At 33.8% G+C, this 24,151-nt stretch overlaps 1 protein-coding gene across 1 annotated transcript in view; it reads left to right on the top strand.

The window, feature by feature from the left end:
- LOC143241081 (gamma-aminobutyric acid type B receptor subunit 2-like) overlaps positions 1-24,151 on the top strand; it is a 178,983-nt gene that overhangs the window by 82,142 nt on the left and 72,690 nt on the right. Inside the window, exon 2 of the mRNA XM_076484600.1 lies at positions 13,912-14,049. Within this exon, the coding sequence (XP_076340715.1) occupies positions 13,912-14,049 (138 nt within the window). The remainder of the gene's footprint in view (positions 1-13,911; positions 14,050-24,151) is intronic.

Genomic DNA, 24,151 nt, shown 5'->3' with positions numbered 1-24,151 from the left:
TTTCTACACACTTCTTCTTATCATAACACGTACTTTACCGGTTTTCAGTTTATCAAATTAGTGGAAATGGTTTCTAATTTGTAAATCTGACTTTTCTCGATTAATTGCCAAACTTTGTAAGACAATAGATGGTTCACTCTTTTGGATTTAAATTTCAATAAATATTATCTTAATATGCAGAAACGTGCTCTGAGTTTCACACAATTGGTGAAATATACTTGCCCTGTTACATTTAAATTATATCCTTGCACTGTTAAATTTCAATTATTATTTTTATCCTTACTTATAAGATGAAAATAATGTTTTTAGTTAATAGCAAACGAGAGAACTTTATCAGGTCTTGTGTCTACATGCTTTTTATAATTTGGGAGCACAATTTTTTACACGAGAAATTTCTGTTATAGTATCCATTATGCTAAATTTCACAACATGAAGTTCAAGTTCACTTAAAAACACACTATTAATTGTAATACCTCTTTTTGCCAGAAAATCCTGAATACATACTCGAAAGACTTTAGATGAGCAAGATATGTCATACAAATAACATCAAAGCAACCATATGTAGTATTGACACTTCAAATCACTAAAACTCTTTTCGTTTGGTCAGTAAAAGAAAACTGTTTTTTGCTAATGTTACGAAACAAATTACAAATATACGTTAATTATGTAGCGAAAGAGAATTGAATATTTTTTTTCAAAAGTGTCAGATTATAAGGAACATCTAATTAACTTATTTATGTAATACAAGATAGCTATACATATTATTTCTAAAGTTATTATTTTCCAAAACACGGTTTTTGTTTCACTGTCCCGGAATGCTTAGCTCATTGCTTTAAAAATGAACATTTAGTAAGGGACCACAATTTTCTGACATTCATGGGTGGCATTTCGTGTTGTCTTGTTCACCATGAACCGATGTTTATTTGTATTGCCGATGTTATTAATTTAATCTTCTGAAATATTCAGCCCACAAGCTATTTAAAACAATAAAACTACATATGAAGGCTAATATATCTTTCGATTCACCACTTTTGATTCAGTGAGTTATTCGGTTTCGCAAAATTCTAGATTTCGTTAACCCTGGATAAAGGTAAATAAAAATAAAACCAAACTAAAAGCGATAAAATGAATAAAAGATTGGGCTTCATACATATTTATCATATTTTCATGAATACTTATAAAGACTCAAGATGAATTTGAATATATTTTTCAAAGTTTTTTACATTAAAAGACAAATCTATTTTGGCGTCCTATTCAAATTTTCTTCTGTAGTTGTTGTGTGTTTACAAGATTTTATCTCATGTTTATTCTTTCATTTGCTATCCATTACGCCAGTTCAATCCACAACTTCTTTCCTTCTCGTATAAAATATAATTGTTCATCTTCATTGATTTATGATCGATGGTTTTGAACAGCATGCACATTTCTGTTAAGCCATTAATTTTAAAGCATATACGTGCTTTAAAAAAATGGATATTATATCTTAAGAGATGCTTGTTTTAGTGATGATCTATTAGGTTTCTCAAGGGTATTATTACTCATGCCCTGAAGATTATATTCATATAACGCATTAGCATTGAAAAAGACATATAATGTACAAGATATACATTACTCTCCTAGTATTATTATACATATTGTAATAAGATATTTATTCTGTGGAGTAGATTAGTATCAAAAAGTAGACCTCTGACTCTATTTGCTTATATGTAGGACAATTCACGTACATGAGAATAGCGTTAAAGAGGATCATAATAAAAATTTTGTTTAAAATTAATGAGACTTTTATTATTTACGTGAGTATGAAATAATATAAACTGTGTGCAGTATCTTAGCTCCTGGTGTGCATATATGAATGTCCATTGGCAAATGATGCAAATTAATTGTTTGTTTTTTGGATTTCGCGCAAAGCTACACGAGGACTATCTACGCTAGCCGTTCCGAATTTAGCAGTGTAAAATTACAGAAAAGGCAAAACTTTGTAGAAAGGACGGCAACTGCCTGTGGAGACACAAGTGTAGAGGACGACGTTTCGAAAGTCTTCCGCCTTTTGTCTTTAAGTCAGTGCGTGTGTAGGTGCTGACGGTTTTTACACTTGTGTCTCCACAACAGGCAGTCGCCTTCCATTCTACAAAGTTTCATCATGAATACTCTACCTGAACAATCCGTCAAAGAATACAAATACTCTACGTGAACAATCCGTCAAAGAATACAAATACTCTACCTGAACAATCCGTCAAAGAATACAAATACTCTACCTGAACAATCCGTCAAAGAATACAAATACTCTACGTGAACAATCCGTCAAAGAATACAAATACTCCACCTGAACAATCCGTCAAAGAATACAAATACTCTACCTGAACAATCCGTCAAAGAATACAAATACTCTACGTGAACAATCCGTCAAAGAATACAAATACTCTACCTGAACAATCCGTCAAAGAATACAAATACTCTACGTGAACAATCCGTCAAAGAATACAAATACTCTACCTGAACAATCCGTCAAGAGAATACAAATACTCTACCTGAACAATCCGTCAAAGAATACAAATACTCTACGTGAACAATCCGTCAGAGAAGGCAGCTCGTCATCAAAATCCACAGTCAACTCTTGGGCTACTCTTCTACCAACGTCACATTATAAAACCTCCAAGGCTGAAAGGGCGAACATGTTTTATGTGAGATGGATTTGAACCCGCGACTCTCAGATTACGAGTCGAAATTTGGTGCCCGTCAGTTCAGCAGTCTAACAGTTATAAGCAAACGCACACACACACGTACACATGTGTCAAATAGTTGTTCAGACAAAGAAAACTTTATAATATTGATTTTTATTTTTTTGGTATAAATTGAAATCAAAAGTCAGTGGATTTCATAAAAAATTATATGCCCAATCATTTTCTGTATTACTATACGTTTTAATACAATATAAAAGTAATGAACGTGTTTAATAAAAGTTTCTTCTGTTGTCACCAGGTGGTTTAGCAGAAAACTTCTATTCTTAAAATGCTTCAATATAGGGTTTCAACCAAGTCTATCATTGTGATGATTTGAGCCAAAACAAACAATGAAAATAATAATGAATTTTCTGGTAGATTTCTCTTTTATCTTTTCAATATCTGATCTTCCCCGTATCGTGGAAACTTAAAAAAAAAAAAAAACTCTCACGGATTTATTATGCGACCTGTTATTTTCGAGAAAAATCGACAATTTGTCAAAACACATACAAACTTTGTCACTTTAAATAAGCTTGTTTGTTTGGAAATTTCGCACAAAGCTACTCGAGGGCTATCTGTGCTAGCCGTCCCTAATTTAGCAGTGTAAGACTAGAGGGAAGGCAGCTAGTCATCACCACCCACCACCAACTCTTGAGCTACTCTTTTACCAACGAATAGTGGGATTGACCGTCACATTATACACCCCACGGCTGGGAGGGCGAGCATATTTAGCGCGACGCGGGCGCGAACCCGCGACCCTCGGATTACGAGTCGCACGCCTTACGCGCTAGGCCATGCCGGGCCAGTATGGTAGCATATTTCTTAGTTTCAACATAGATAGATTTCATGCTGGAACACATTTAGATCAAAAAAACGATTTAGTAATCAGTAAGTAGGAGAAATGAAGTGAAACTTCCTTTTTTAACTAAAAATGCTTTAATGAATGTTGTAATTGTTTCTAATGGCACTAGTAAAGAATCATCAATTTCACTAAATGACAAATTACAGTAATTATTATTATTATTTCACAAAAAATAATATTGGTTCAAAAATTAAACTACATAAGACCAGTTAATAAAGTTTAAAAAATACTATCCTATCAGTTCTTCACTTGCAAAGGTTGGGTACGTTATATTAAAATGATTTTCGAACCACTAAGTCGATGCAGTTCATGCAGTCAAATTTGGTCATAATCTGTCTAACGACTGTTCATGCTGACAATAGTCGTGCAGGATAGTTATTATTGTCGTAAGTCTGTCATATCCAAAGCACACCCTTTTTTCTTATAATCTACATAGAGTACAAAGACAATTGTTTCCCAGTGTTAGTTTCAATAATATTGAAATAGAAATCTAAAGGTCCAGCGACTTGACCGCTATGTCTTTTTATGGAATAACATATTATTCGTTCATTAGCCAACTGCTTGAGGTATGTGAGTGTTGAATAGATACATCATGAATCTATACACATGTAATTTCTGATGTTTTTCAGACGAAAGTTCTTCTTGATCATGTTGCGTGTTAAGTATTGTTGCCTGGGACACGTGAACAGCTTTTGCCACTTGTCTTTGTATTCGAAGATTCTCACTCCTAACTTGGCGCCGCACGGATGGGAGTACAACTTGTTGTAGGTCTGTTTCTGTGTACTCTGGTACCCCAGTTGATTCTTAAATCCTTTATTTTCAATTGTCATTAAAGAGAATGGTTTGTTTGTTTTGTTATGCACAAAGGGCTAACTATGCTATGCCCACCACGGCTATCGAAACCCTGCTTATAGCAATATAAGTCAGCAGACTTACCACTGGGTCACTGGGAGGTAAAGTCTAATGCATATCCTCTTCTTGGAAATTCCAAATCCTAGATCTCAACACATTTTTTTATGATCCAAGTGCGTGAATATTTTGCTCCGGAATAAGCTGTTACTTACTTTTCCCAAACGTGATTTCAGTTTTGTACTAGCCGTCCCTACAGTGTAAGACTAGAGGGAAGGCAGCTAACCCACCGCCAATCTTGCTACTTTCCCAAATGATATTTTAAGAAATTTAAACAATGCCAAAATATATTCCTGAGAAGTGTCTTTCTACTAGGCCTGTGTTTGACACATGACTTTCTGATTTGCATATTAAAATTCGATTTGGTAAAAAGTATTTAACTCTCTGTGTTTGTCGACAGGTTATTAGTTATAAAGCTTCTGTTAAAATCAACTAATTTACTAAACAAATATTTTTAAATTAATGACACTTTCTAAGAAAAAAATTGTTCACACAATTTATGTTTTTTTTTTAATGAAAGTGTGAGATCTTCATGCACTTTGATCAATACATTTTGCTGCTACTGTGGGGAGAGGGTAAAAATATTAAGAGCCCTTAAAACATCCAAGATCTACAGATACTTCGGCGTTTAAGTAAATGAATGAGTTTATTAATGTTTGAAAATTTTTCAACGATAAAGTAATCGTGCAAAAAACATGGTGTAACAAGACTGAAGATATGATACTCCGTCTATTGACAATGAGGTTATCTTGTGTAGATTACATTTAGAAACAGGGTCGTTTTATAAATAAGGTTACTTAGTATTTACAAACACTTCATGTGTAAATTACTTATTATTCACACAATATAGTAGTCTTTAAAATACTATTTCAATAAGAAATTAATTTTAATAAAGGTAAACTCAAGATGAAATTATTTGTGAAGCATTATGCTTAACTGAATAATAATACATAATGGCTAATTAAAATCAGGTATTGTAGGGTTTAAGAAAATATTATTTTTAACTTTCTATCGTATTAACAAAATAAATTCATTAAATGTATTCTACATTAGCATTTATTCACAATATTATAGAGAATTTTTAAAGTTAAAGTAGCGTAAAATTATTGATTCAATATATTCTTTAAATTTATTAGTTGTCATTTATATTCACAAAAGATCTCTCACAAAATGACAACATAGAAAAACGTCTATTAAAAAAGCAATTATTTTTATAGCTTAGATAATATGGCATCGACAACTTGAGTTATTGAACTCAAACGGAGCATCACCAGAAGACAACTGGCTTTTATATATGTTGGAACAGCTTCTCTATATCTTTACATTCGTGTGTATCTTGTTTAGCAAAAAAACTATGACCTGATATTGTTGTCTCAAGTATGTGTGTAATAATTTGAAACTTCGTGAGAGGTAATTGGAATTTCATATTTTGTACATCGTTTCAATGTTATGCATATGTTTGGTTTGACTCAGACGCTCCGAAGGCATTGGCGAAGTTTAAACCAAGCATCTTGAAACAAAGTTTATTTAAACAATTTAAACGAAAGTAAGAAATAATGTGTAATTGTCTGACACTACACTAATACTGAAATACCGAAGTACGTCCAGAACTACTGATGTGATATATTTGACAATAATAACTGATATTGGAGCAAATAAATTAGAAACAAAACTACTTCAAACAGGTGTGATTTAAGAGTTAACGTGTCACATTATAGATTCGAAGACTTATGATTCGTACCCTGTTGCCAGAAAATTTCGCTCTGCCTTTGAAATCGTGGGGCGTTATGAAAGTTAGTGTAAAATCTCATTAATTGATTACAGTACTCTAATAACTTATTGTTTGTTATTAAGGGCTATTCTTGCTCTGCCCACCACGGGTATCGAAACCAGGTTTATAGCAGTATAAGTCTGCAGACGTTCCATTGTGTCCCGGGAAAGGCAAGAATTTGTAATATGTTTTTGATCAGGTATCCACCTTTCCTCTTATCTATCAACACAGTATGACGAATCGCCAGCGCATATAATCCCTGTGACGTATTGCACGAATGTCCATGGCTAACAAAAAATAGTTTATGACAATAGGTTACTAGAATATAGGAAAAACAGGAAAGCCATACATCACATAACTAGAAAAAAGAAAGAAAATTAGTATCAAATTAACTTATCCGGAAAACAACAACTTTTTGAATTGAAAATGTTTTGTTCTAGCGTAATGTACAAATAGGGAAAAAATATTACATTACATTCAACCACATGTTTCAAAATCTGAATTAAACTTTTGAGATGAGTTCGAACATTTTTCTTTCATATGATCATATTCTTATAGTAAGGACGACAACTAGTTGTACCAGGATGGATGGAACTTATTGATTTCTAGAAATAGGATTACTTTCTCAACTCTTCTTCCTTTTTTAGGTAATCTATAGAGACAGCTAATCTGTATGGATTATCGATAAAGAATCAATTAGGAAAAAGTTGCCAAAGATAACACTTACTCGGTATTTTGTTCGTTTTTATTGTACTGGTGCTTTGTTGATTCTAAACAGTATTATTTTAGTAATATATATTATATTAATGTTTATTTTTTAGCTATTACTTCCTTTTTTCATAAAGTACGTAATCCACTTGAAAATAACGTTTCGACTTTTTCTTCCCAATAAACTGAGTTGATTATTTAAATTTCTGTTATTTTTAATTGCATGTCGGCCCGGAATTTGTTTGTTTGTTTGGAATTTCGCACAAAGCTACTCGAGGGCTATCTGTGCTAGCCGTCCCTAATTTAACAGTGTAAGACTAGAAAGAAGGCCAAGCGTGTTAAGGCGTGCGACTTGTAATCTGAGGGTCGTGGGTTCCAATCCCCGTCACACCAAACACGCTCGTCCTTTTAACCGGGGCGTTATAATGTGACACTCAATCCCACTATTCGTTGGTAAAAGAGTAGCCCAAGAGTTGGCGGTGGGTGGTGATGACTAGCTGCCTTCCCTCTAGTCTTACACTGCTAAATTAGGGACGGCTAGCACAGATAGCCCTCGAGTAGCTTTGTGCGAAATTCCAAAACAAACAAACAAACAAATCTGTACCTGCCGTCCCTAATTTTTAAGAGATGGAACTTATGGAAGGCAGGTAGTCAACACCATCCACCTATTATCAAATAGCCCTCGATTAGCTTTGCGCGAAATTCAAAAATTAAACATTGCATGTCTTTCGATTGTTGATTTTTAATCTAGGGTTTTGCGTACTCGATAACTGTTTGTGTTTATTATATAGATTTCAAAAATCATAAGAACGTTGCGTTTTGGGGGCGTTCTCTGCCGCTGTGTGAAAATAGTTCTCTTTAGTTTTGTCTTGTTTGTTTTAATGCAAAACTGCCCAGTGATCTATCTGCGATTTCTTCATTAAGGATTTAAAACCCCGGAGTTTATGTTTGTGAGTCCGTAAAACTTGCTGCTGACCCACTAGGGGGCCTTTAGGGTTAGTTAACTCTTAGAAACTAGTAGTTTGTGCAATACATAAGCAATGTCTTTAAAAAAAGCAATTCATTCTTAAATTGTGCAGAATCAACTTATACATAAGACAACAACAGCTCCCCAGAGCGAACTTATACCGCTAAAATCCAGGCTTAGATACCCGTAGTGGGCAGAGCACACATAACTCTTTGTGTAGCTTTGTGCCTAATACCAAACAACAAAACAACAGAATATTCTCTTCAAATCTCTTTTTGTTTTTCAACGTGTTTTTAGTCCTGAAATTGTATGATTTTGTGATAATCTACTTTATTTTATAGTTTTCAACACATTAAGCTAATTCAGTTGTCACTTCGATGAGTCACCTGTATTCTCTAGGTGGCTAAATAGTAAGCATGAGCGCTTAGAACGCGAAAATTCTGGATTTTACTTCTGTGATGGGCAAAGTTTAGTGGGCTTTTTTGTAATTTTATGCTTGAAAGGTTATAAAGAAAATCTCATACTTGATTGCCTTGGTTTGTTTTAAGTAAAGCCCAATGCTACATAGTGGGCTATCTGTACTCTACCCACCACGAATATGGAAATCCATTTTATTATTAGTACTGTAAGTCCGCAGACATACCACTGTGTCACTGAGGGGCCATAGTTGAAGTGATTATTTGATGCACTTGTTGGATTTGTTTTTGAATTCGAGAAAAGTTACTTGAGGGCTATCTGTGCCAACCGTCCCTAATTACGCAGTGACAGACAAGTTAACTGCACCCACCGTAAAGTGAAAGGGTGAGCATGTTCTGTGAAGGGGTTTGAATTCGAAACCCGTACCGATTTTTGTTAGATTGAGATAACTTCCCACAAGAAGAAAAACACTAGAAAAGAGGGGTATCCTTAAAAAGTAACATTCATTGTTTACAAAGAAAGGACCTATAACGAGGACCCTGTCTTTCTGGAGAAAAATTATCCTTACCGTAGCCAAAACATAACAATAAAAGTATCTTTATAACAGTAAGTAATTTTGCATTACTAATCAAGTTTATATTTAGTTAGATCAATTCACTAAAATGAATGTTTCTTTACCAGGAGAAGTAATTCCACATCGTTTGAGTAAAATGTTTTACTAAGGTCAATATACTGCGACGGAAACATTTTTAAAAAACCTGGCTTCACTACAGAATAAGTTGTCTTTATTAACATCTACTTATTTAGAAATGAGAATGATTTTTATTAAGGTTAATATTTATTTTGAGAAGAACAAATCTATAATGCCAGACAAGAAAAGCTGTCGTCAATAAAATGGAAAATTTTTATGAGAAAATTATCAATATTACGGAACAACAATTTTTAATGCTAAATTATTAGGATTTATTTCTATTATGTGTGTATTTATTTAAGCACAAAACTACAAAATGGGTTCAGCGTGTAGAACTGAAATAAATGTGAAGATCTATTTTCACATTTATAAAAATGACCACCTCATTATAAAAAAACTTCGTGGCTGAAAGGGTGAATTTGTTCGGTAGAGGTGCTTCAAACCTAAGACTCTCAAATTGAGAGTTGAGTACCATAACCATTAGGCCATGCCAGGCCTAAAATTTTGGGCTGTTTATTTGTTTGCTTGAAGTGCAAAGTTACACAATGGGCTATCTGTATTTATTGCTAAGCCAATGAAGAAGAGAATCTTCGAAATTAAAAATGTTTCTGGAAAACTGTAGAGCCGCTTATTCGTTAACACCGTAGATATGTTTATGCGCCGTCAATAAGTAGTTTCGAAGTGAATGGATTTATCAATAGTTTGATTTGAAACGTTGTAAAACTTTGAAAATGGGTGCACGAAATTAAAAATGAATTAAAACACTACTTAAAGAAAACTTACTTTAATTGATCACCTAAAGTTAAATCTGAATAAAATGCAAGTATTAATTTATTACCGTAAATCTGATAAAACCTCGATTATTAAATAGAATCTTCATATTTCTTTGAGTGAATACAACTTTCCATGAAGTAACTCATCGTAACTCACTTTAATACCTTTATATTGATAATTAAGACGTAACAATTGTGGTAGGTAATTATTTAACACATAGTATATATATATATATATATAGCGTTGAACTTGCAGTTATACACATGGTAATTCAGATATAAAAAAAGAATACAAGCTCATTATAATATCCGAAATCATTTATATAAATAATAGGTTTGTTCTTCCTATTGTGTCGTCGTTAGAAAATATATATTTAAGCACGCGAAATCAGTTTATCGACTTTCGTACAATGGTTTGACGTAAGACTCCAATCTCATGAGACGCGATTAGTCAGTAATTTCTTTGTTTTTGTTTTAATTTCGCACAAAGCTGCGCTAGCCGTTCCTAATTTAGCAATGTAAGATTAGAGGAAAGGCAGCTAGCTAGTCATAACCACCCATCGCCAACTCTTAGGTTACTCTTTTACCAGCGAATAATGGGATTGACCGTATCGTTATAATGCCTCAATGGCTGAAAGGTCGAGCATGTTTGGTGTGATGGAGATTCGAACCCGCGACCCTCAAATTACAGGACAATATTTTAGTGCTATCTTAGATAAACAGCACACGAAACTACCCGTTTATCATGAATATCTTCTTGTCAAAACAAGCTATCCACATAGATACAAACTAAAAGGTAATTCAATGAATAATGTAGCTACTTTGATATACCAATCTAATTGGAATTATGCAATGTCATGAAGAAATGCATTGGTTCAGTTAATAACTGCGTGTTAATATAACATGTTTTGTAAGTTTAAGCCCTGAATGTTAAAGAAATTAATTTTCCGTTTATCTAATCTCTGAGTAGAGCAATTATATTAATAATAACACCTTATCTCATAAATAATATAGTTCAAATATGATACAAGAGTAAAATGTTTATGTATCTATAAATGAGCGCTCCCAGTGCAAACTTATACAACAGGAAACCAAGTCTCCATACCCATGGTGAGAAGAGCACAGATGGCAGATTGTTTAACTTTGTGATTAAAAATCAATCAAATCAGATGAACCTATAAGAGCACATGATCTCAGAACAGTTATATGTCACGAGATTAAAATTTGCTTTGTACCATTAATTACAGCCAACCTGTTTGTTCGTTTAAAAACGTGAGAAATCATAAGCTATTGATCTAAAAATTTTGTAAATTGACGATGCTTACACGTGAGAGGTTTTCTTGCATTATGGTAATAAGAAAATTAGTTTTTGATCATTCAATGTTTCTGTTAATTGTAAATTTTTTGCTTCAAAAACATTACACAATATGTTTCAACTAACTTGAAACCAAAATAACAGAAATAACTACATACAGAACAATAACATCCTGGAAGGTATAAGAATTTGGCAAAATTGAGTAATGAATACCATACTAATACATAACTAGTAATGTGGAAAGAAATAAATGGAAGGATACAGAATCATTCAACGTTAACAATTATATTAAAATTCAGGTTTCTAAGATTGTCTATGTTCAAAAATTCTCTCAACTACTCTTTGTAGCACACAATAATATAAGTAAGCACACGTAGTAATATAAGTCCGAAAAATTAGCGCTGACCAATTGTGTTCTGAAGAATTCGTTTTTATCAATCAGAGAAGTGGAAAACTCCAAGTGGCATAGCAGTATATCTGTGAACTTACATCTCTAGAAACCAGGTTTAAATACTCGTGGTAAGCATAGCACAGATAGCTCATTGTGTAGCTTTGTGTTTAACTCTAAACTTTAAACCAACGAAGTGTAAATAAGAAAAAAAGAGAAACTGGGTTACTGCTTTATCATTAAACAAAAGCATTATAAATATCTTTACGAGTTTATTTTCTTTAGGAACTGTAATTGTGAGACATCTACTTATGACTTAAATATATTTTCTATAAAGTTAGTTATGCTAATGTAATACGAAAAGGTATATTGAGAATAAGATGGTACCTTATTCGTGAAAGCTAAACCCAATTCCCTACATTCTGGTCTGGCATAGCCAGGCGGGCTATGGTGTGCGACTCGTAATCTGAGAGTCGCGGGTTTGAATCCCGGTCGCATCAAATATGTTCGCCCTTTCAGCCGTGGGGGCATTATAATGTGACAGTCAATCCCACTATTCGTTGGTAAAAGAATAGCCCAGGAGTTAGCATGGGTGGTGATGACTAGCTACCTACCCTCTAGTCTTACACTGCTAAATTAGGAACGGCTAGCGCAGATAGCCCTCGAGTAGCTTTGCGCGAAACTCAAATACAAAACAAACCCTACATGCTATGGAAATATGGTACTTACATAGGTTAAAATATTAGTTAATTTTGCCGGCATTTTGCCAGCATGTGATTGTCAATATAATTATCCAGCGATTTTTTAGAAATTGGTATTACAAAACTACATATTATATCTTTGATGTTTCTTTTCTCATATGTGCAGAACATTTTGAATGACAAATCAATACAGCTGTAGGAATTGTTTGTCATCTTAAAACTCATTATATTTTCACTTATTATTACTATACAGCCTCTAGAGTTATCTGTATAACTGTCATATATTGTTTATTATCTTTGTAGTTGTCTAAAAATGTTTTACACTTAAAATCTATTTGAGGATATAATAGACAAAGACATTTAACGTTAGTTCAGCTACTTAACCAATTACCATAGAATTTATATCTATTTCAAATTATGATAGTTTTTTTCACATACGCTCACAAAGCTGCACGAGAACTACGTGCGCTACCCGTTCGTAATTTTGAACTGAAAGAAGGTATCTAGCTAGTCGTCAGTATCTGCTGTCAACTCTCAAGCTGTTCTCACCAATCAGTGAGATTTTATCACCATTATCAAAATACACCAACAATGCAGCAGTGAGAAGCGTGATTTTTCGGTAACGGAACACGAACCATGAACTCCCGGATTAATAAACATACACTCTTGTCACTAGGCTACACTCGGTCCGTCTTAGATTATTAAATAGTTAAGTAAATCCAATAGCCATAAGTACTCAATATTCACATTCTACAACATAAGTATTAAACATCAAATCAAGCAGAGCAGCAGATCTAAACATCTGTTGTGTCTTGAACGCATCAATAGTGTTAGGCATCTATCACTTGATTACTATGTGCTATCTTCACCACTAATAGTTACGTAAACTGGAACGTTTGACACCCTCAAATTTCTTATGATTATTAAACGTTTTGGGACACTTTCAACACTAATCGGATTCAGAGCTTTAAAGGCATATAACTGACATATACCAAGAGATTTTAAAAATTACATTAGAAAGCTTTCAAATAGCTTTTATATATATATAACATCTACTCAGAAAGCAGAGTTCCAAAGCCCGGACAGTGTTGGATTGAGCTCTTAGTTCTTAGATATAACAATTTTTATGTTTAAATTTTTTTCCCATATAATATTTATCACACACACTATAATAATTTTCCCGAAAGAGAGCCGAAGGCCGCCTGGTAGTGTGAGTGGTTGAAAAGCAAGAAATTAAAATTTTTGTTACTTTTAATTAAAAGTTAAATTTGATATACTAATGTGACTTATAGACTAAAACAGCATATGGATGGTTATATAAGAAGCAGAAAAGAATAAGTAATAAAAAATCAAAATTATGTCAAATCAAGATTATGTCTTGATCCGTTGGTGAAGATGTCTATTATCTTTCTATTCATTTTTATTTTCGTCGAGTGATATACTTATGAACTATACTTTATTTCAAAACGGTCTGCTGATAAAAAGCTCTCAACATACATACACATTTGTTAATGATATTGAAATGAATATGGAAAATTCCGATCGAATCTTATATACAAGTTTTATCTGTTAGACATATTTCTTTTGAGTCTTGTCTAGGAAAGTGTGTTGAATACTTGAAGCAGTGAGTCATCAATTTAGTTATGTTGTAATCTATTAAAGATCTGTATTTGTCGGTTTGATTTTCAGTGCGACCCAGCTGTGGGAATGAAGAGCTTTTTCGACATGTTATCCAAAGAAAAGTTCAAAGTGGCCCTTTTTGGTGACGCCTGTACAGCTGTGACAGATCCCATTGCTAAGGCCTCACAGTTCTTCCAGCTAGTTCAAGTAAGAAACAAGACAATTCAGTATGTCGAAAAACATATCTCTGGAAACATAAACATTTTTCTTTTGTTACGTATTCTATATTAATGCTTAATTGTGACACTTGATGTCACATGTAGAGGCAACTTAAGGTTAAAGCTTATAAAGATAAGAAACGTGAAGCGTGCGTTTTTTTTTTTTTTATAAGTCATGGAATGATTGTATTCAAAATTATTTTAGTAGAAATTGTGATTCGTTGCTTTCATCGTGTTAAACTCTGATAATGTGAACCTTTTAAGTAGTTTAACCATTCTACAAGTTGTCAGATTTTGTTTTGAGAATTTACTTAATAGTGCTAACAACATATTAATATTCAAACTATTTAAATCTGTGCTAGGAAGAGATTTGTCCATTCTCAACGGACCCAGCATGGCCAGGTGTTTAAGGCACTTGACTCGTAATCCGAGGGTCGCAGGTTCGAATCCCCGTCACACCAAGCATGCTCGCCCTTTCAGCCGTGGAGGCGTTATAATATGACGTTTAATTCCACTATTTGTTGGTAAAAGAGTAGCCCAAGAGTTGGCGGTAGGTGGTGCTAACTAGCTACCTTCCTCCTAATCTCACACTTTTAAATTAGGGATTGCTAATTTAGATAGCCTTCGAGTAGCTTTGCGCGAAATTCAATAACAAACAAGTCATTCTTAACGATATCAATAAATGCAGACGGTCAGAGCAAAAACCAAAATATTCTGTCCTCGTTTTTGTTTTTTGTTTTGTTTTAATTTCGCACAAAACTACTCGAGGGCTATCTGTGCTAGACGTCCCTAATTTAGCAGTGTAAGGCTAGAGGGAAGGCAGCTAGTCATCACCACCCACCGTCAACTCTTGGGCTACTCTTTTACCAACGAATAGTGGGATTGACCGTACCATTATAACGCCCTCACGGCTGAAAGGGCGAGCATGTTTGGTGCGACCGGGATGCGAACCCACGACCCTCAGATTACGAGTCGCACGCTTTAACTCGCTTGGCCATGCCGGGCCTTTCTGTCCTCGAATATCACGAATGAATTTATTAACTTAAAAAATAAAATGTTGAAACGTTTTTTTGTCGTAGTCGACTATTAGCAAAAAGAACAACCAGAAGAACAACAGTGAAATTCGTCGACATTTCTGAATATTTCTTTTGTGTCAGTTTGTTTATCGTTAACAACAGTGTTCAGGGACCACTGACAGTTCAGAGTTCCCTTCAGGTTGTCCACGGAAAAGAAGTGGCGACATACTGTTTAGATTCTGTTATGGTTCATCGAAATAAAAAAGATCAAGTGATCCATAAATGAAAACGTTTAATAAACAAAGGGAAGAGAGTACCACACAGTAAGACTCTTTATTAAAGAACAAAAATTTGTACCAGAACCAAAACTATTGTATTATATTTCCGCACCGTTTCATGAGTTTTAAGTCGCAGTCGTTGAGGGCTTTCGTTCAATACCATAACTTATCAAGCTAGCTGTGTCAAAGCACAGAAAACATTGAAGAAAATTTTGAAGGGCTAATTACATCACTAGTTTGATTCTTATCATATTATAAAACATAGAACATCAAAACTGACAAAAAAAAACGTTTCCTGCGAGTCTAATACCATAAGATTAGATACTTCCTGTTTATGATCTAGTTCAGGTTTACGATGAGAAGCGTGTGTAATAACATTAAATCAGTTGTACGTAAGTTACAGATTCCTTTTTTTTTTCACCAAAAGTAAAATCGTAAATATCTTATGTAACAAGTAGACTGCAGTTTTATCTACCTAAGGTTCGTAAGTACAGCGTGTGTGAAAGCAAATCAGAGATAGGCCTTTTATAATGGTAATGGGTATGTAAGACTTAGGTGTGTTTGAGTAATTTTTAATTCATCATTTTGTAACCCAAATAAATTTAGGTGTGTGAATATTGTTATGGCATTACGCCTAATTTGATATTCGATATTATACAGTGGACCAACTATTTCATGATCCTATATTTATATTACATGCATCTCTTCTTCCTCACCTAAGGTAAAATCGAAAACATCTTCTGTTGGGTAGAGGCCTAATTTATTCTTTGGTTTGCTCATCCTAGTTATGTTGATGAACCTTGAATTGGCGAAGCTGGAGACCACAATCATCTACAGAATTAGGAGTTTTGATTCAAATGTAGCAGGTGCTACTATAATAAATTATTGGTAAAGCAAGAAATAATGGAAACTGCTGATAATTAACTAATTTTTTTATGATGAATAGTATTATCCTGGGTTGCGTATTTGTGTTTAAAACATCGAGTGAAAGTAAGAGCGTTTGTCGTAAAGCAGCTTGGTACGTGTCAGAAATAAATCAAGATGGACTTGACCAATGAATGTAAAATTAACCTATGGATTTGTCCGTTGATTAGTCTGTTCATTTGGCAGAAATCTATGTATTTGTGATTTAATGTCACTAGCGGACACTGCGATAAATCAACATCCCTATAGTTTATACGTTTTACTTGTATGTTTTAGTGCAAGGTTACATGTTTGCGTTCAATGGCGCAAAGCAACGAGGCTATCTGGGACGTCACATTGGGTGGACTGCTGTATTCACGTTTTCCAAAGACATAAGAGACCTAGTCAACGCTCTCGTTTCGTGGCTTCAAGAAACAGATGATGCCATTAATAATAATAATAATAAGTGTGTGTGTTTTCTTATTGTAAAGCCACATTGGGCTATCTGCTGAGCCCATCGAGGGGAATCGAACCCATGATTTTAGCGTTGTAAATCCGTAGAGATACCATTGCGGGGGGCAATAATAATAATGTCTTGTTTGTTTTGAATTTCTCGCAAAGCTACTCGAGGGTTATCTACACTAGTCGTCCCTAATTTAGCATTGTAAGACAAGAGGGAAGGCAGCTAGTCATCACCACCCACCGCCAACTCTTGGGCTAATCTTTTACCAACAAATAATGGGATTGACCGAAACATTATAACGCCCGCACGGCTGAAAGGACGAACATGTTTGGTACGACCCGGATTCGAACCCGTGACCATCGGATTACAAGTCGAACGCCTTAATACGCTTGGCCATACCGGGCCTAATAATGTCTTAGTAAATTCTCCACACATGGAAGTGTTAGTTTCTACCTTCCCATCCTCTGTATCCCCTGCTATTACAGCAGTATTTCTACGGATGTACAACGTTAAAATCAGGAGTTCGATTCCCTTCGGTGGACTCAGGAGATAGACCGATGTGGCTTTCCTATAAAAAATACACACCTACGGCCTGCAGGAATATTGTTCCTGTTTTTGTAAACAGAAATTGGTTGAACTTTCCGAAACGAAATTCGGTAAATTACAGAAAAGATAATAAACAGTAATAAACCTTACCTTACATAAACAGAGAAAAAACGACTCTACTTGTATAACATTTGTACTGTTATACGAGTATATATATCTCGTATATATCAAAAAGCATATATCAAGAAAGATCGTCAGTGAGCATTCTATCTCACGAGGCGCGAACACCTTAAATTAGATTGCAATGAATTTACATACTCAAAAATTTGATACAGTTATGAAATAGTAAAAATAACTTTTTGTCCATCAAAGAATCCAGAATTAAAGCAAAACCTATGAAAAATTTATCCGAAGCACCAAAATGGACCAAAAGTCAAAAAGTGGTTATCATACGTGTATCGTATTGGTGTACACATTCATATATAAGATAGGAAATACCAAAGATATAATATGTATTCTTGTAATATCAGTTTCTGAAGATCGGCTGGATTACTATATTGACACAACCACATACTAGTAAAAGGCCAGGAAAATTAACTAATAAATTATTTTTAACTACCTGATGGACAGAGAAATGAAAACGAATGAACTAAATGACTTTTATTATTATGAAAGTCAAATAAGTTTGACTAGCATATAGAAGAGAGTGCTTTGTATTTATAAACTTTAAGATCGCAAAAAAAACACTCGTGAGAAAATTAATTGAAAATACTATTCACTTAGTGAAGTTCTTGTTCTAAATGAAGAATAATTAATTAGAATGTTTCTCATGTGTTATTGTTCACAAGTATATTATGTCATTCTTGTCAATGGCATACTACGCTAATATTAGGCACATTCGTTCAATCAGGTCTGTTGCACTAATAGTAGATAAATAAATTCACTCAAGCCTATTGTGTATCATATTCTGTGCTATAAACCCACCCCAAAAATAGTTGCGCTCAAATTTAATCTAAGTAAAAAGATTATTTGTAATCTATTTAGCTAGTGTAACAGTAATAGAAGTTCATATAATTATTTACGAGTGTACTAGTTTACACTTGTTCTGAATCCACGCACGACCTGGCACTAGTTACAAATAAGATAAAACAATGTACATGAAGCAGGCTAGATTTTTTATTACGTGACAAGTAATAAAACGTTGGTCATTATAATGACATGGGTACTTATGCTTCAGCCTTCAGTCTCCCTTCCTGGATATGAAAAAGAAATAAATAGACGTAATACAATGATACATAAATGGGTATGTCGTGCTATAAAGGTCCTAATTTGTTCTTTCTGTAAGATGTACTTATTTGATAAATTTGAAAAATTCTTTATTTTTTTCTAAGCCACTGAGGCCTTTTTCATCAAATCAGATTGGCTGTATTATCTGAAATCTCATTTTCTACGTTCATTATATTAAAACCACTAACCATAATCTCTTTCAGGATCATAATAACACTAAATATGATGGTATAGAGTTTGATAAAGGTTACATGAGGTTGAATCATTGAAGGCCTTTAAACTAGACCTTGTATTTTGCAGAGAGTCAACGCTGGTTGGGTTACATCTGTTATCTAACTAAGTACTAATACATGTGAAATTTGTTTACAACATTATTGTGAGCACCTCCGATAGGTTCACCGCTAGTATAGCGGTAAGTGTACGGATTTACAATGCTAAAATCAGGGGTTCAATTCCCCTTGGAAGACTCAGCAGATAGCCCAATGGCTTTACGGTAAGTTTGAAAGCTTACAACGCTAAACATGAGATTTACATGCACCTTTCTTAATAAACGAAAACTAGCCCCACTAATTATTTTAATCTTATCTATCTACAATGAAGTGTGCCCCAATACCACAGAGATATGTCTGCGGATTTACAACATTAGAAATTGAGTTTCGATAACTGTAGTGGACAAAGCACAGGTAGCCCATTGAGTAGTTTTGTGCTTAACAACAAATATTATGTGGTACACAGGCTAAACAGTCAGGTCTGAACCCAAAAGGTCATGCATAGTTATCTTCAATTTAGATCTCATGACCAGAAATGGAACAACCAGTCAACACAACCCACTGTCTGCACTTAATTACCCTTAACCAAATAGTCGTTTTTAAAAGATGCCTATAACTGCAAGTGTTAAGTGTGTCCAGAAGAATATAGCAAGCCATAATCTTGGACATTTCGATAAGTAGTCTGGCATGCCACCCATTAAATTGAGCTTGACTTAATAATAGAAAGATATATCCAATGATAATTTATGACCGTCATTCGAAACAAATACCAACCTCATTTAAATGATTTCAGAGCTTTGCCAAACACCTCCTAAGGTCTCAAGAACACAGCATCCTCAAGTGGACAATAGCATTAGTTCGGCCTATGTAAATTTAAATTAGTCTAAAAAAACTTGTACTTTATTATAGTTTTCTATTCTCTGGCATAGAAGTTTTTGCGTGATGACCTTAGAAATAAATTTTTGTCAATTAATGAAATATAGGTTCAAGAAATCTTACATTAAATATAGACATTTTGTTCGTCTTACACCTTCCAAGCGTATTGATTTACTCATGTAATGTGTTTTTGTTTCTTTTCTATTCTCTTATTTAAATTGTCGAATTAGTTTGTTTGTTCCTTCTGTAACAAGTTTGGCTCTATCATGGTAAATCGAACCCTGAATTTTAGCTCTACAGGCCTTCACACTTATCACTGTACCACCGGTAGACAAATTAATATGATAAAATATGTCTATTTCAGTTACGTCTGATATTAGAATATTTCTTTGATCAAAGCTGAAATAGTTTTATTCGAGCATCATTTACTAACATTCATGTCTTTGACAGAGTAGAGACCATGTGACTGGTGTTAGGAAACACAAAAATTTAAAGAAAATATAATTATACATTGTATATTTTTTGTTACGAAATAATACAGTTTTATAATGCGGTATTGACAAAAAATATTTTAATAGACGCACATGCGAATAAACAATTTATCTACGTTTTGGAGACTAATTTTCTTCTTTAAAGGTAGGTAACTTAAGAACAACAGGCATGAGAAGCTTATATAATGTAATATTCTACTTAAATCCTTTGAGTAGAAAGCTCAGAAGTAATGGAGATGATAAATGAACTTTGAGAAATCAAATTAGATCAGTTAATGAAATAACAAAGACACACACTAAATTAGAACCAATCGCAAACCATGTTGCATTTTCACGTTTGATTTCTACAAGATAAACAAAGAACTATTACACTAGGCGTCCTATTTTTTAACTGATAAGCTAGAAAGAATTCATCTGGTTAACAGAAACCGTTGTTTTTCTTTTTTTTTAGCACAAAGCGATATTTGGCTGTCTGCTACGTTCAGTGAGAGATCGAACCTTGAATTTTAGTTTGTAAGTTCTCAAATTTACTGCTAAGCCATCGATGGACCAACGACAACCATCATCAGCACCTGGATTACTCTTATATGATCCAATAATATATTTTGACTATCACTCCTATAACGCATCCATGATGTAAATACCAGGCGCCTTCTTGCGAAGAAGTTCACAATCGGATTTACAGTCTGGACACAATAGAAATAGCACGATACACAACTTAGATTAAACCAAAGACATACTACTGTCTATTTTGATTTTATTACGGTACATTTATTAGAAAGAATGTTGTGTTCATTTTAAGCTCGTTTCTATTCCAACGTAAATGGGAGAATATATTTGCAATTTTTCAGTTTCTTTACGTACAGAAAATTTTTTCTCAGCAACCATTATAGTCACCACACTAGCATCAGAAAATGTACAAACGAAACTCTAACGAATCGTTTGTTTATTGACCCTCTTCCCAAATGTACATACAAAACTCTAACGAATCAGTTGTTTATTGACCATTTTCCCTCCACAACAAAATTATTTAAGATCAATTCAGTGCATTAAAGTTTTTCCAAAGAAACTAAGGGTTTGATAAAAGTGTTTCACTCCCGTTGTTCTGTCATATTACATTAAAGAATTAAGCTTTATATCTCATATTACACAAATCTCTAAAACCAGAAAGTTACATTTGCTCTTATTTTAAAAAGGGAGGTTTTGAAACTACTGTAGGAAAAGGAAAATATTCCGTTAAATTTTCGGTTGCGTTACATTTCTTAGCACCCTAACTTATTCACCCCTACTTCTCATATCTGAAATCGTTTTATTAGTATAACTTTTTTGTACGCGGATATAAAAACTTCTGAGAGTGTCAGAACACAACAATGAAAAACAAGACGAGTAATTTCACGTGTGTTTTTTTCTCCCTCTATATTGTAGTCTAAAAATTATTTTAAGTTCTGCCTGATACTTCAATGTAATAATTAGTTTAATATTGCGTATTCTGTATGTAAGAAAGACTCAGAAAACAGACTGATGAAAAGCTGTTTATCGAATTGTCATGTCAACAGATAAAGTTATAAAATGGAACACACATACAGGTGTCTATTATTTAATATAACGTTATATTTTTTATATGAAAGTATCATTGTTTACAACGAGATGATTATTTTACAGGTTTGTACATAATCTGTGATAACAATATATTATATTGACTATAATCCAATCATCCAATACACAAGCCATATTTTTAGTTAGTTTAACACAACCGTATGCATCCAATACACAAGGCATAATTTTATTTATTTAGTTTAACACTGTTGTATGCATCCAATACACAAGCCATATTTTTAGTCAGTTTAACACAACCGTATGTATCCAATACACAAGGCATAATTTTTTAGTTAGTTTAACACAAGAGTATGCATTCAATACACAAACAAATCTTATTTAGGAGCTTAAGATCATTAGTAACTTGTTATTTAGCTGATTTTTAAATCTGATGTGAGAAGAGTCAACATTACTTCTTCAATTCCATTGAAATCACTAATTCAGAAGTCTCTTTAACACGTCAATTTGTGTAAAAAAGTGCAAGAAAACTTGAATTTCAGAAGAAGCCGTAAAGTTGACTTTTTTACCTGATAAAATTTTGAGTAATTACAACAACCCTGAAGCCGTTTCAAACCAATAAAAGTCGATGTTTCCACTTCTCTGGAAATTATAGACTTCTTCCTTATTTTTCTATTCATTCCATTACTTATGAAAGGAGAGTTTCTACTTTATAGTAGATTCATGGTTCTGAATGTGGCAGAAATAAATTCCAGCAGTCAGTCCAGTCTGGATCTTATTACCTCTCAATGACACGTGATCAACTGAATTAAAATAAATATCTTATTGTCTAGAGAAACAACTGCTCCTATATATGGAGATAATTGCACGGCTTTTCCTTTATGAGGCTTTAATTTTATCCTTCGATTGATTCTCCTTTCACGTTGTGTTATTATTAAAGCACTTGCACGATAAACCTGGTGTAAAATACAAAGCAGTTTGAGTAGATTTAAACTTTAAGACATCTAGTATAAACTCTACGGCAAAGTGGTTGTTATCGATCGAAGAAGTCTCGCTGTGAACAATAATACAGGATTAGTGAGAGCTTTAATTAAACTACACTAAAGTTTATGTAATAACCAAAATTATGATACATTTATATAGACAGATATTACGTCTCATTAAGTACGTAAATGAATGTTTAATTATTACTTGATGTTATCCATCATTTTCACTTAAGTTAAAACTACGTTTTATGTTAATAACGTGTATTAATGAATTCGCTTTCTCTTACATAAAAAAATGAACTATTTTCTCTCACATCTTTGGTTGAATGAGATTTTATCGGATTTGCAATTTCATTACATAATCCAATAAAATATATCAGGTCATCCTATAAGTAATGTGTCCGAAAATTTAATACAGAAAGTGAATCATCATTTCTGTCTTTGTAAAAGAATTGAATGATTAAAATATATAGTAGGACGTGTATAAAAATATTCAGACAACTAAAAGAAACTAACTCAACTCCACTTGTTCAGATCATTAATCAAATAAACCCTTATAAAGATGGATGTGTCTGAGAAGCACATTAGGTATATAATGCTTTATGAGTTTAAAAAAGACAATAGTGCAGCAGAAACTACACAAAAGATTCAAGATGTTTGTGGTGCAGAGTTTCTCAATGAAAGAAAATGTCGAAGGTGGTTTCAGAAGTTCAGTTCAGGTGACTACAGCTTAAGTGATGTGCCACGTTCAGGTCGTCCTGTTGAGTTTAATGATGACTTCCTGCTCGCTGCACTTGATGAAGATTGTGCTGTAACAGTTGAATAACTGGCATAGAAGCTTAATTCAACCCATTCAACAGTTTACCGTCATCTGCAACAGCTTGGAAAGATGTCAAAACTTGGAAAATTGATCCATATGATTTGACAGAAGCCAACCTTAAAACAAAAGTGGACATTTGCGCTGCTCTGCACTCTCGTGAACGTAACTCACCTTTCTTGGACAGGTTAGTGACTGGAGATGAAAAATGAATATCTTATTTAAAAAATGTTAAGCGCCACAAACGATGGTTCAGTGCAAGTAAATTGGCTAAATCAAAGCTGAAAATGGACCTCCACCCTAAGAAAGTTTTGTTAAGTATGTGGTGGGATATTGTTGGTGTGATCCTCTTTGAGGTACTGCTACTTAATGTAACGATTACATCAGACTGCTATTGTTAACAGTTAGAGCGCTTGAATGCTGCGCTGAAAGAAAAGAGGCCTGCTTTGATCAATCGTAAAGGTGTTGTGTAACATCAGGATAATGCACGGCCCCATACAGCAAGGACCAGATCTGCAAAGACTAAAGAGCTAGACTGGGAAAACGTTCACATTCTCCTTATTCTCCAGACCTTACCCCATCTGATTATCATCTATTCCAAAGTT

The sequence above is a fragment of the Tachypleus tridentatus genome, chromosome 2, assembly GCF_004210375.1.
Source record: "Tachypleus tridentatus isolate NWPU-2018 chromosome 2, ASM421037v1, whole genome shotgun sequence".
Classification (NCBI taxonomy): domain Eukaryota; kingdom Metazoa; phylum Arthropoda; class Merostomata; order Xiphosura; family Limulidae; genus Tachypleus; species Tachypleus tridentatus.
The sequence above is the reverse complement of the archived record's forward strand: the minus strand, read 5'-3'. Positions and strand labels throughout refer to the sequence as shown.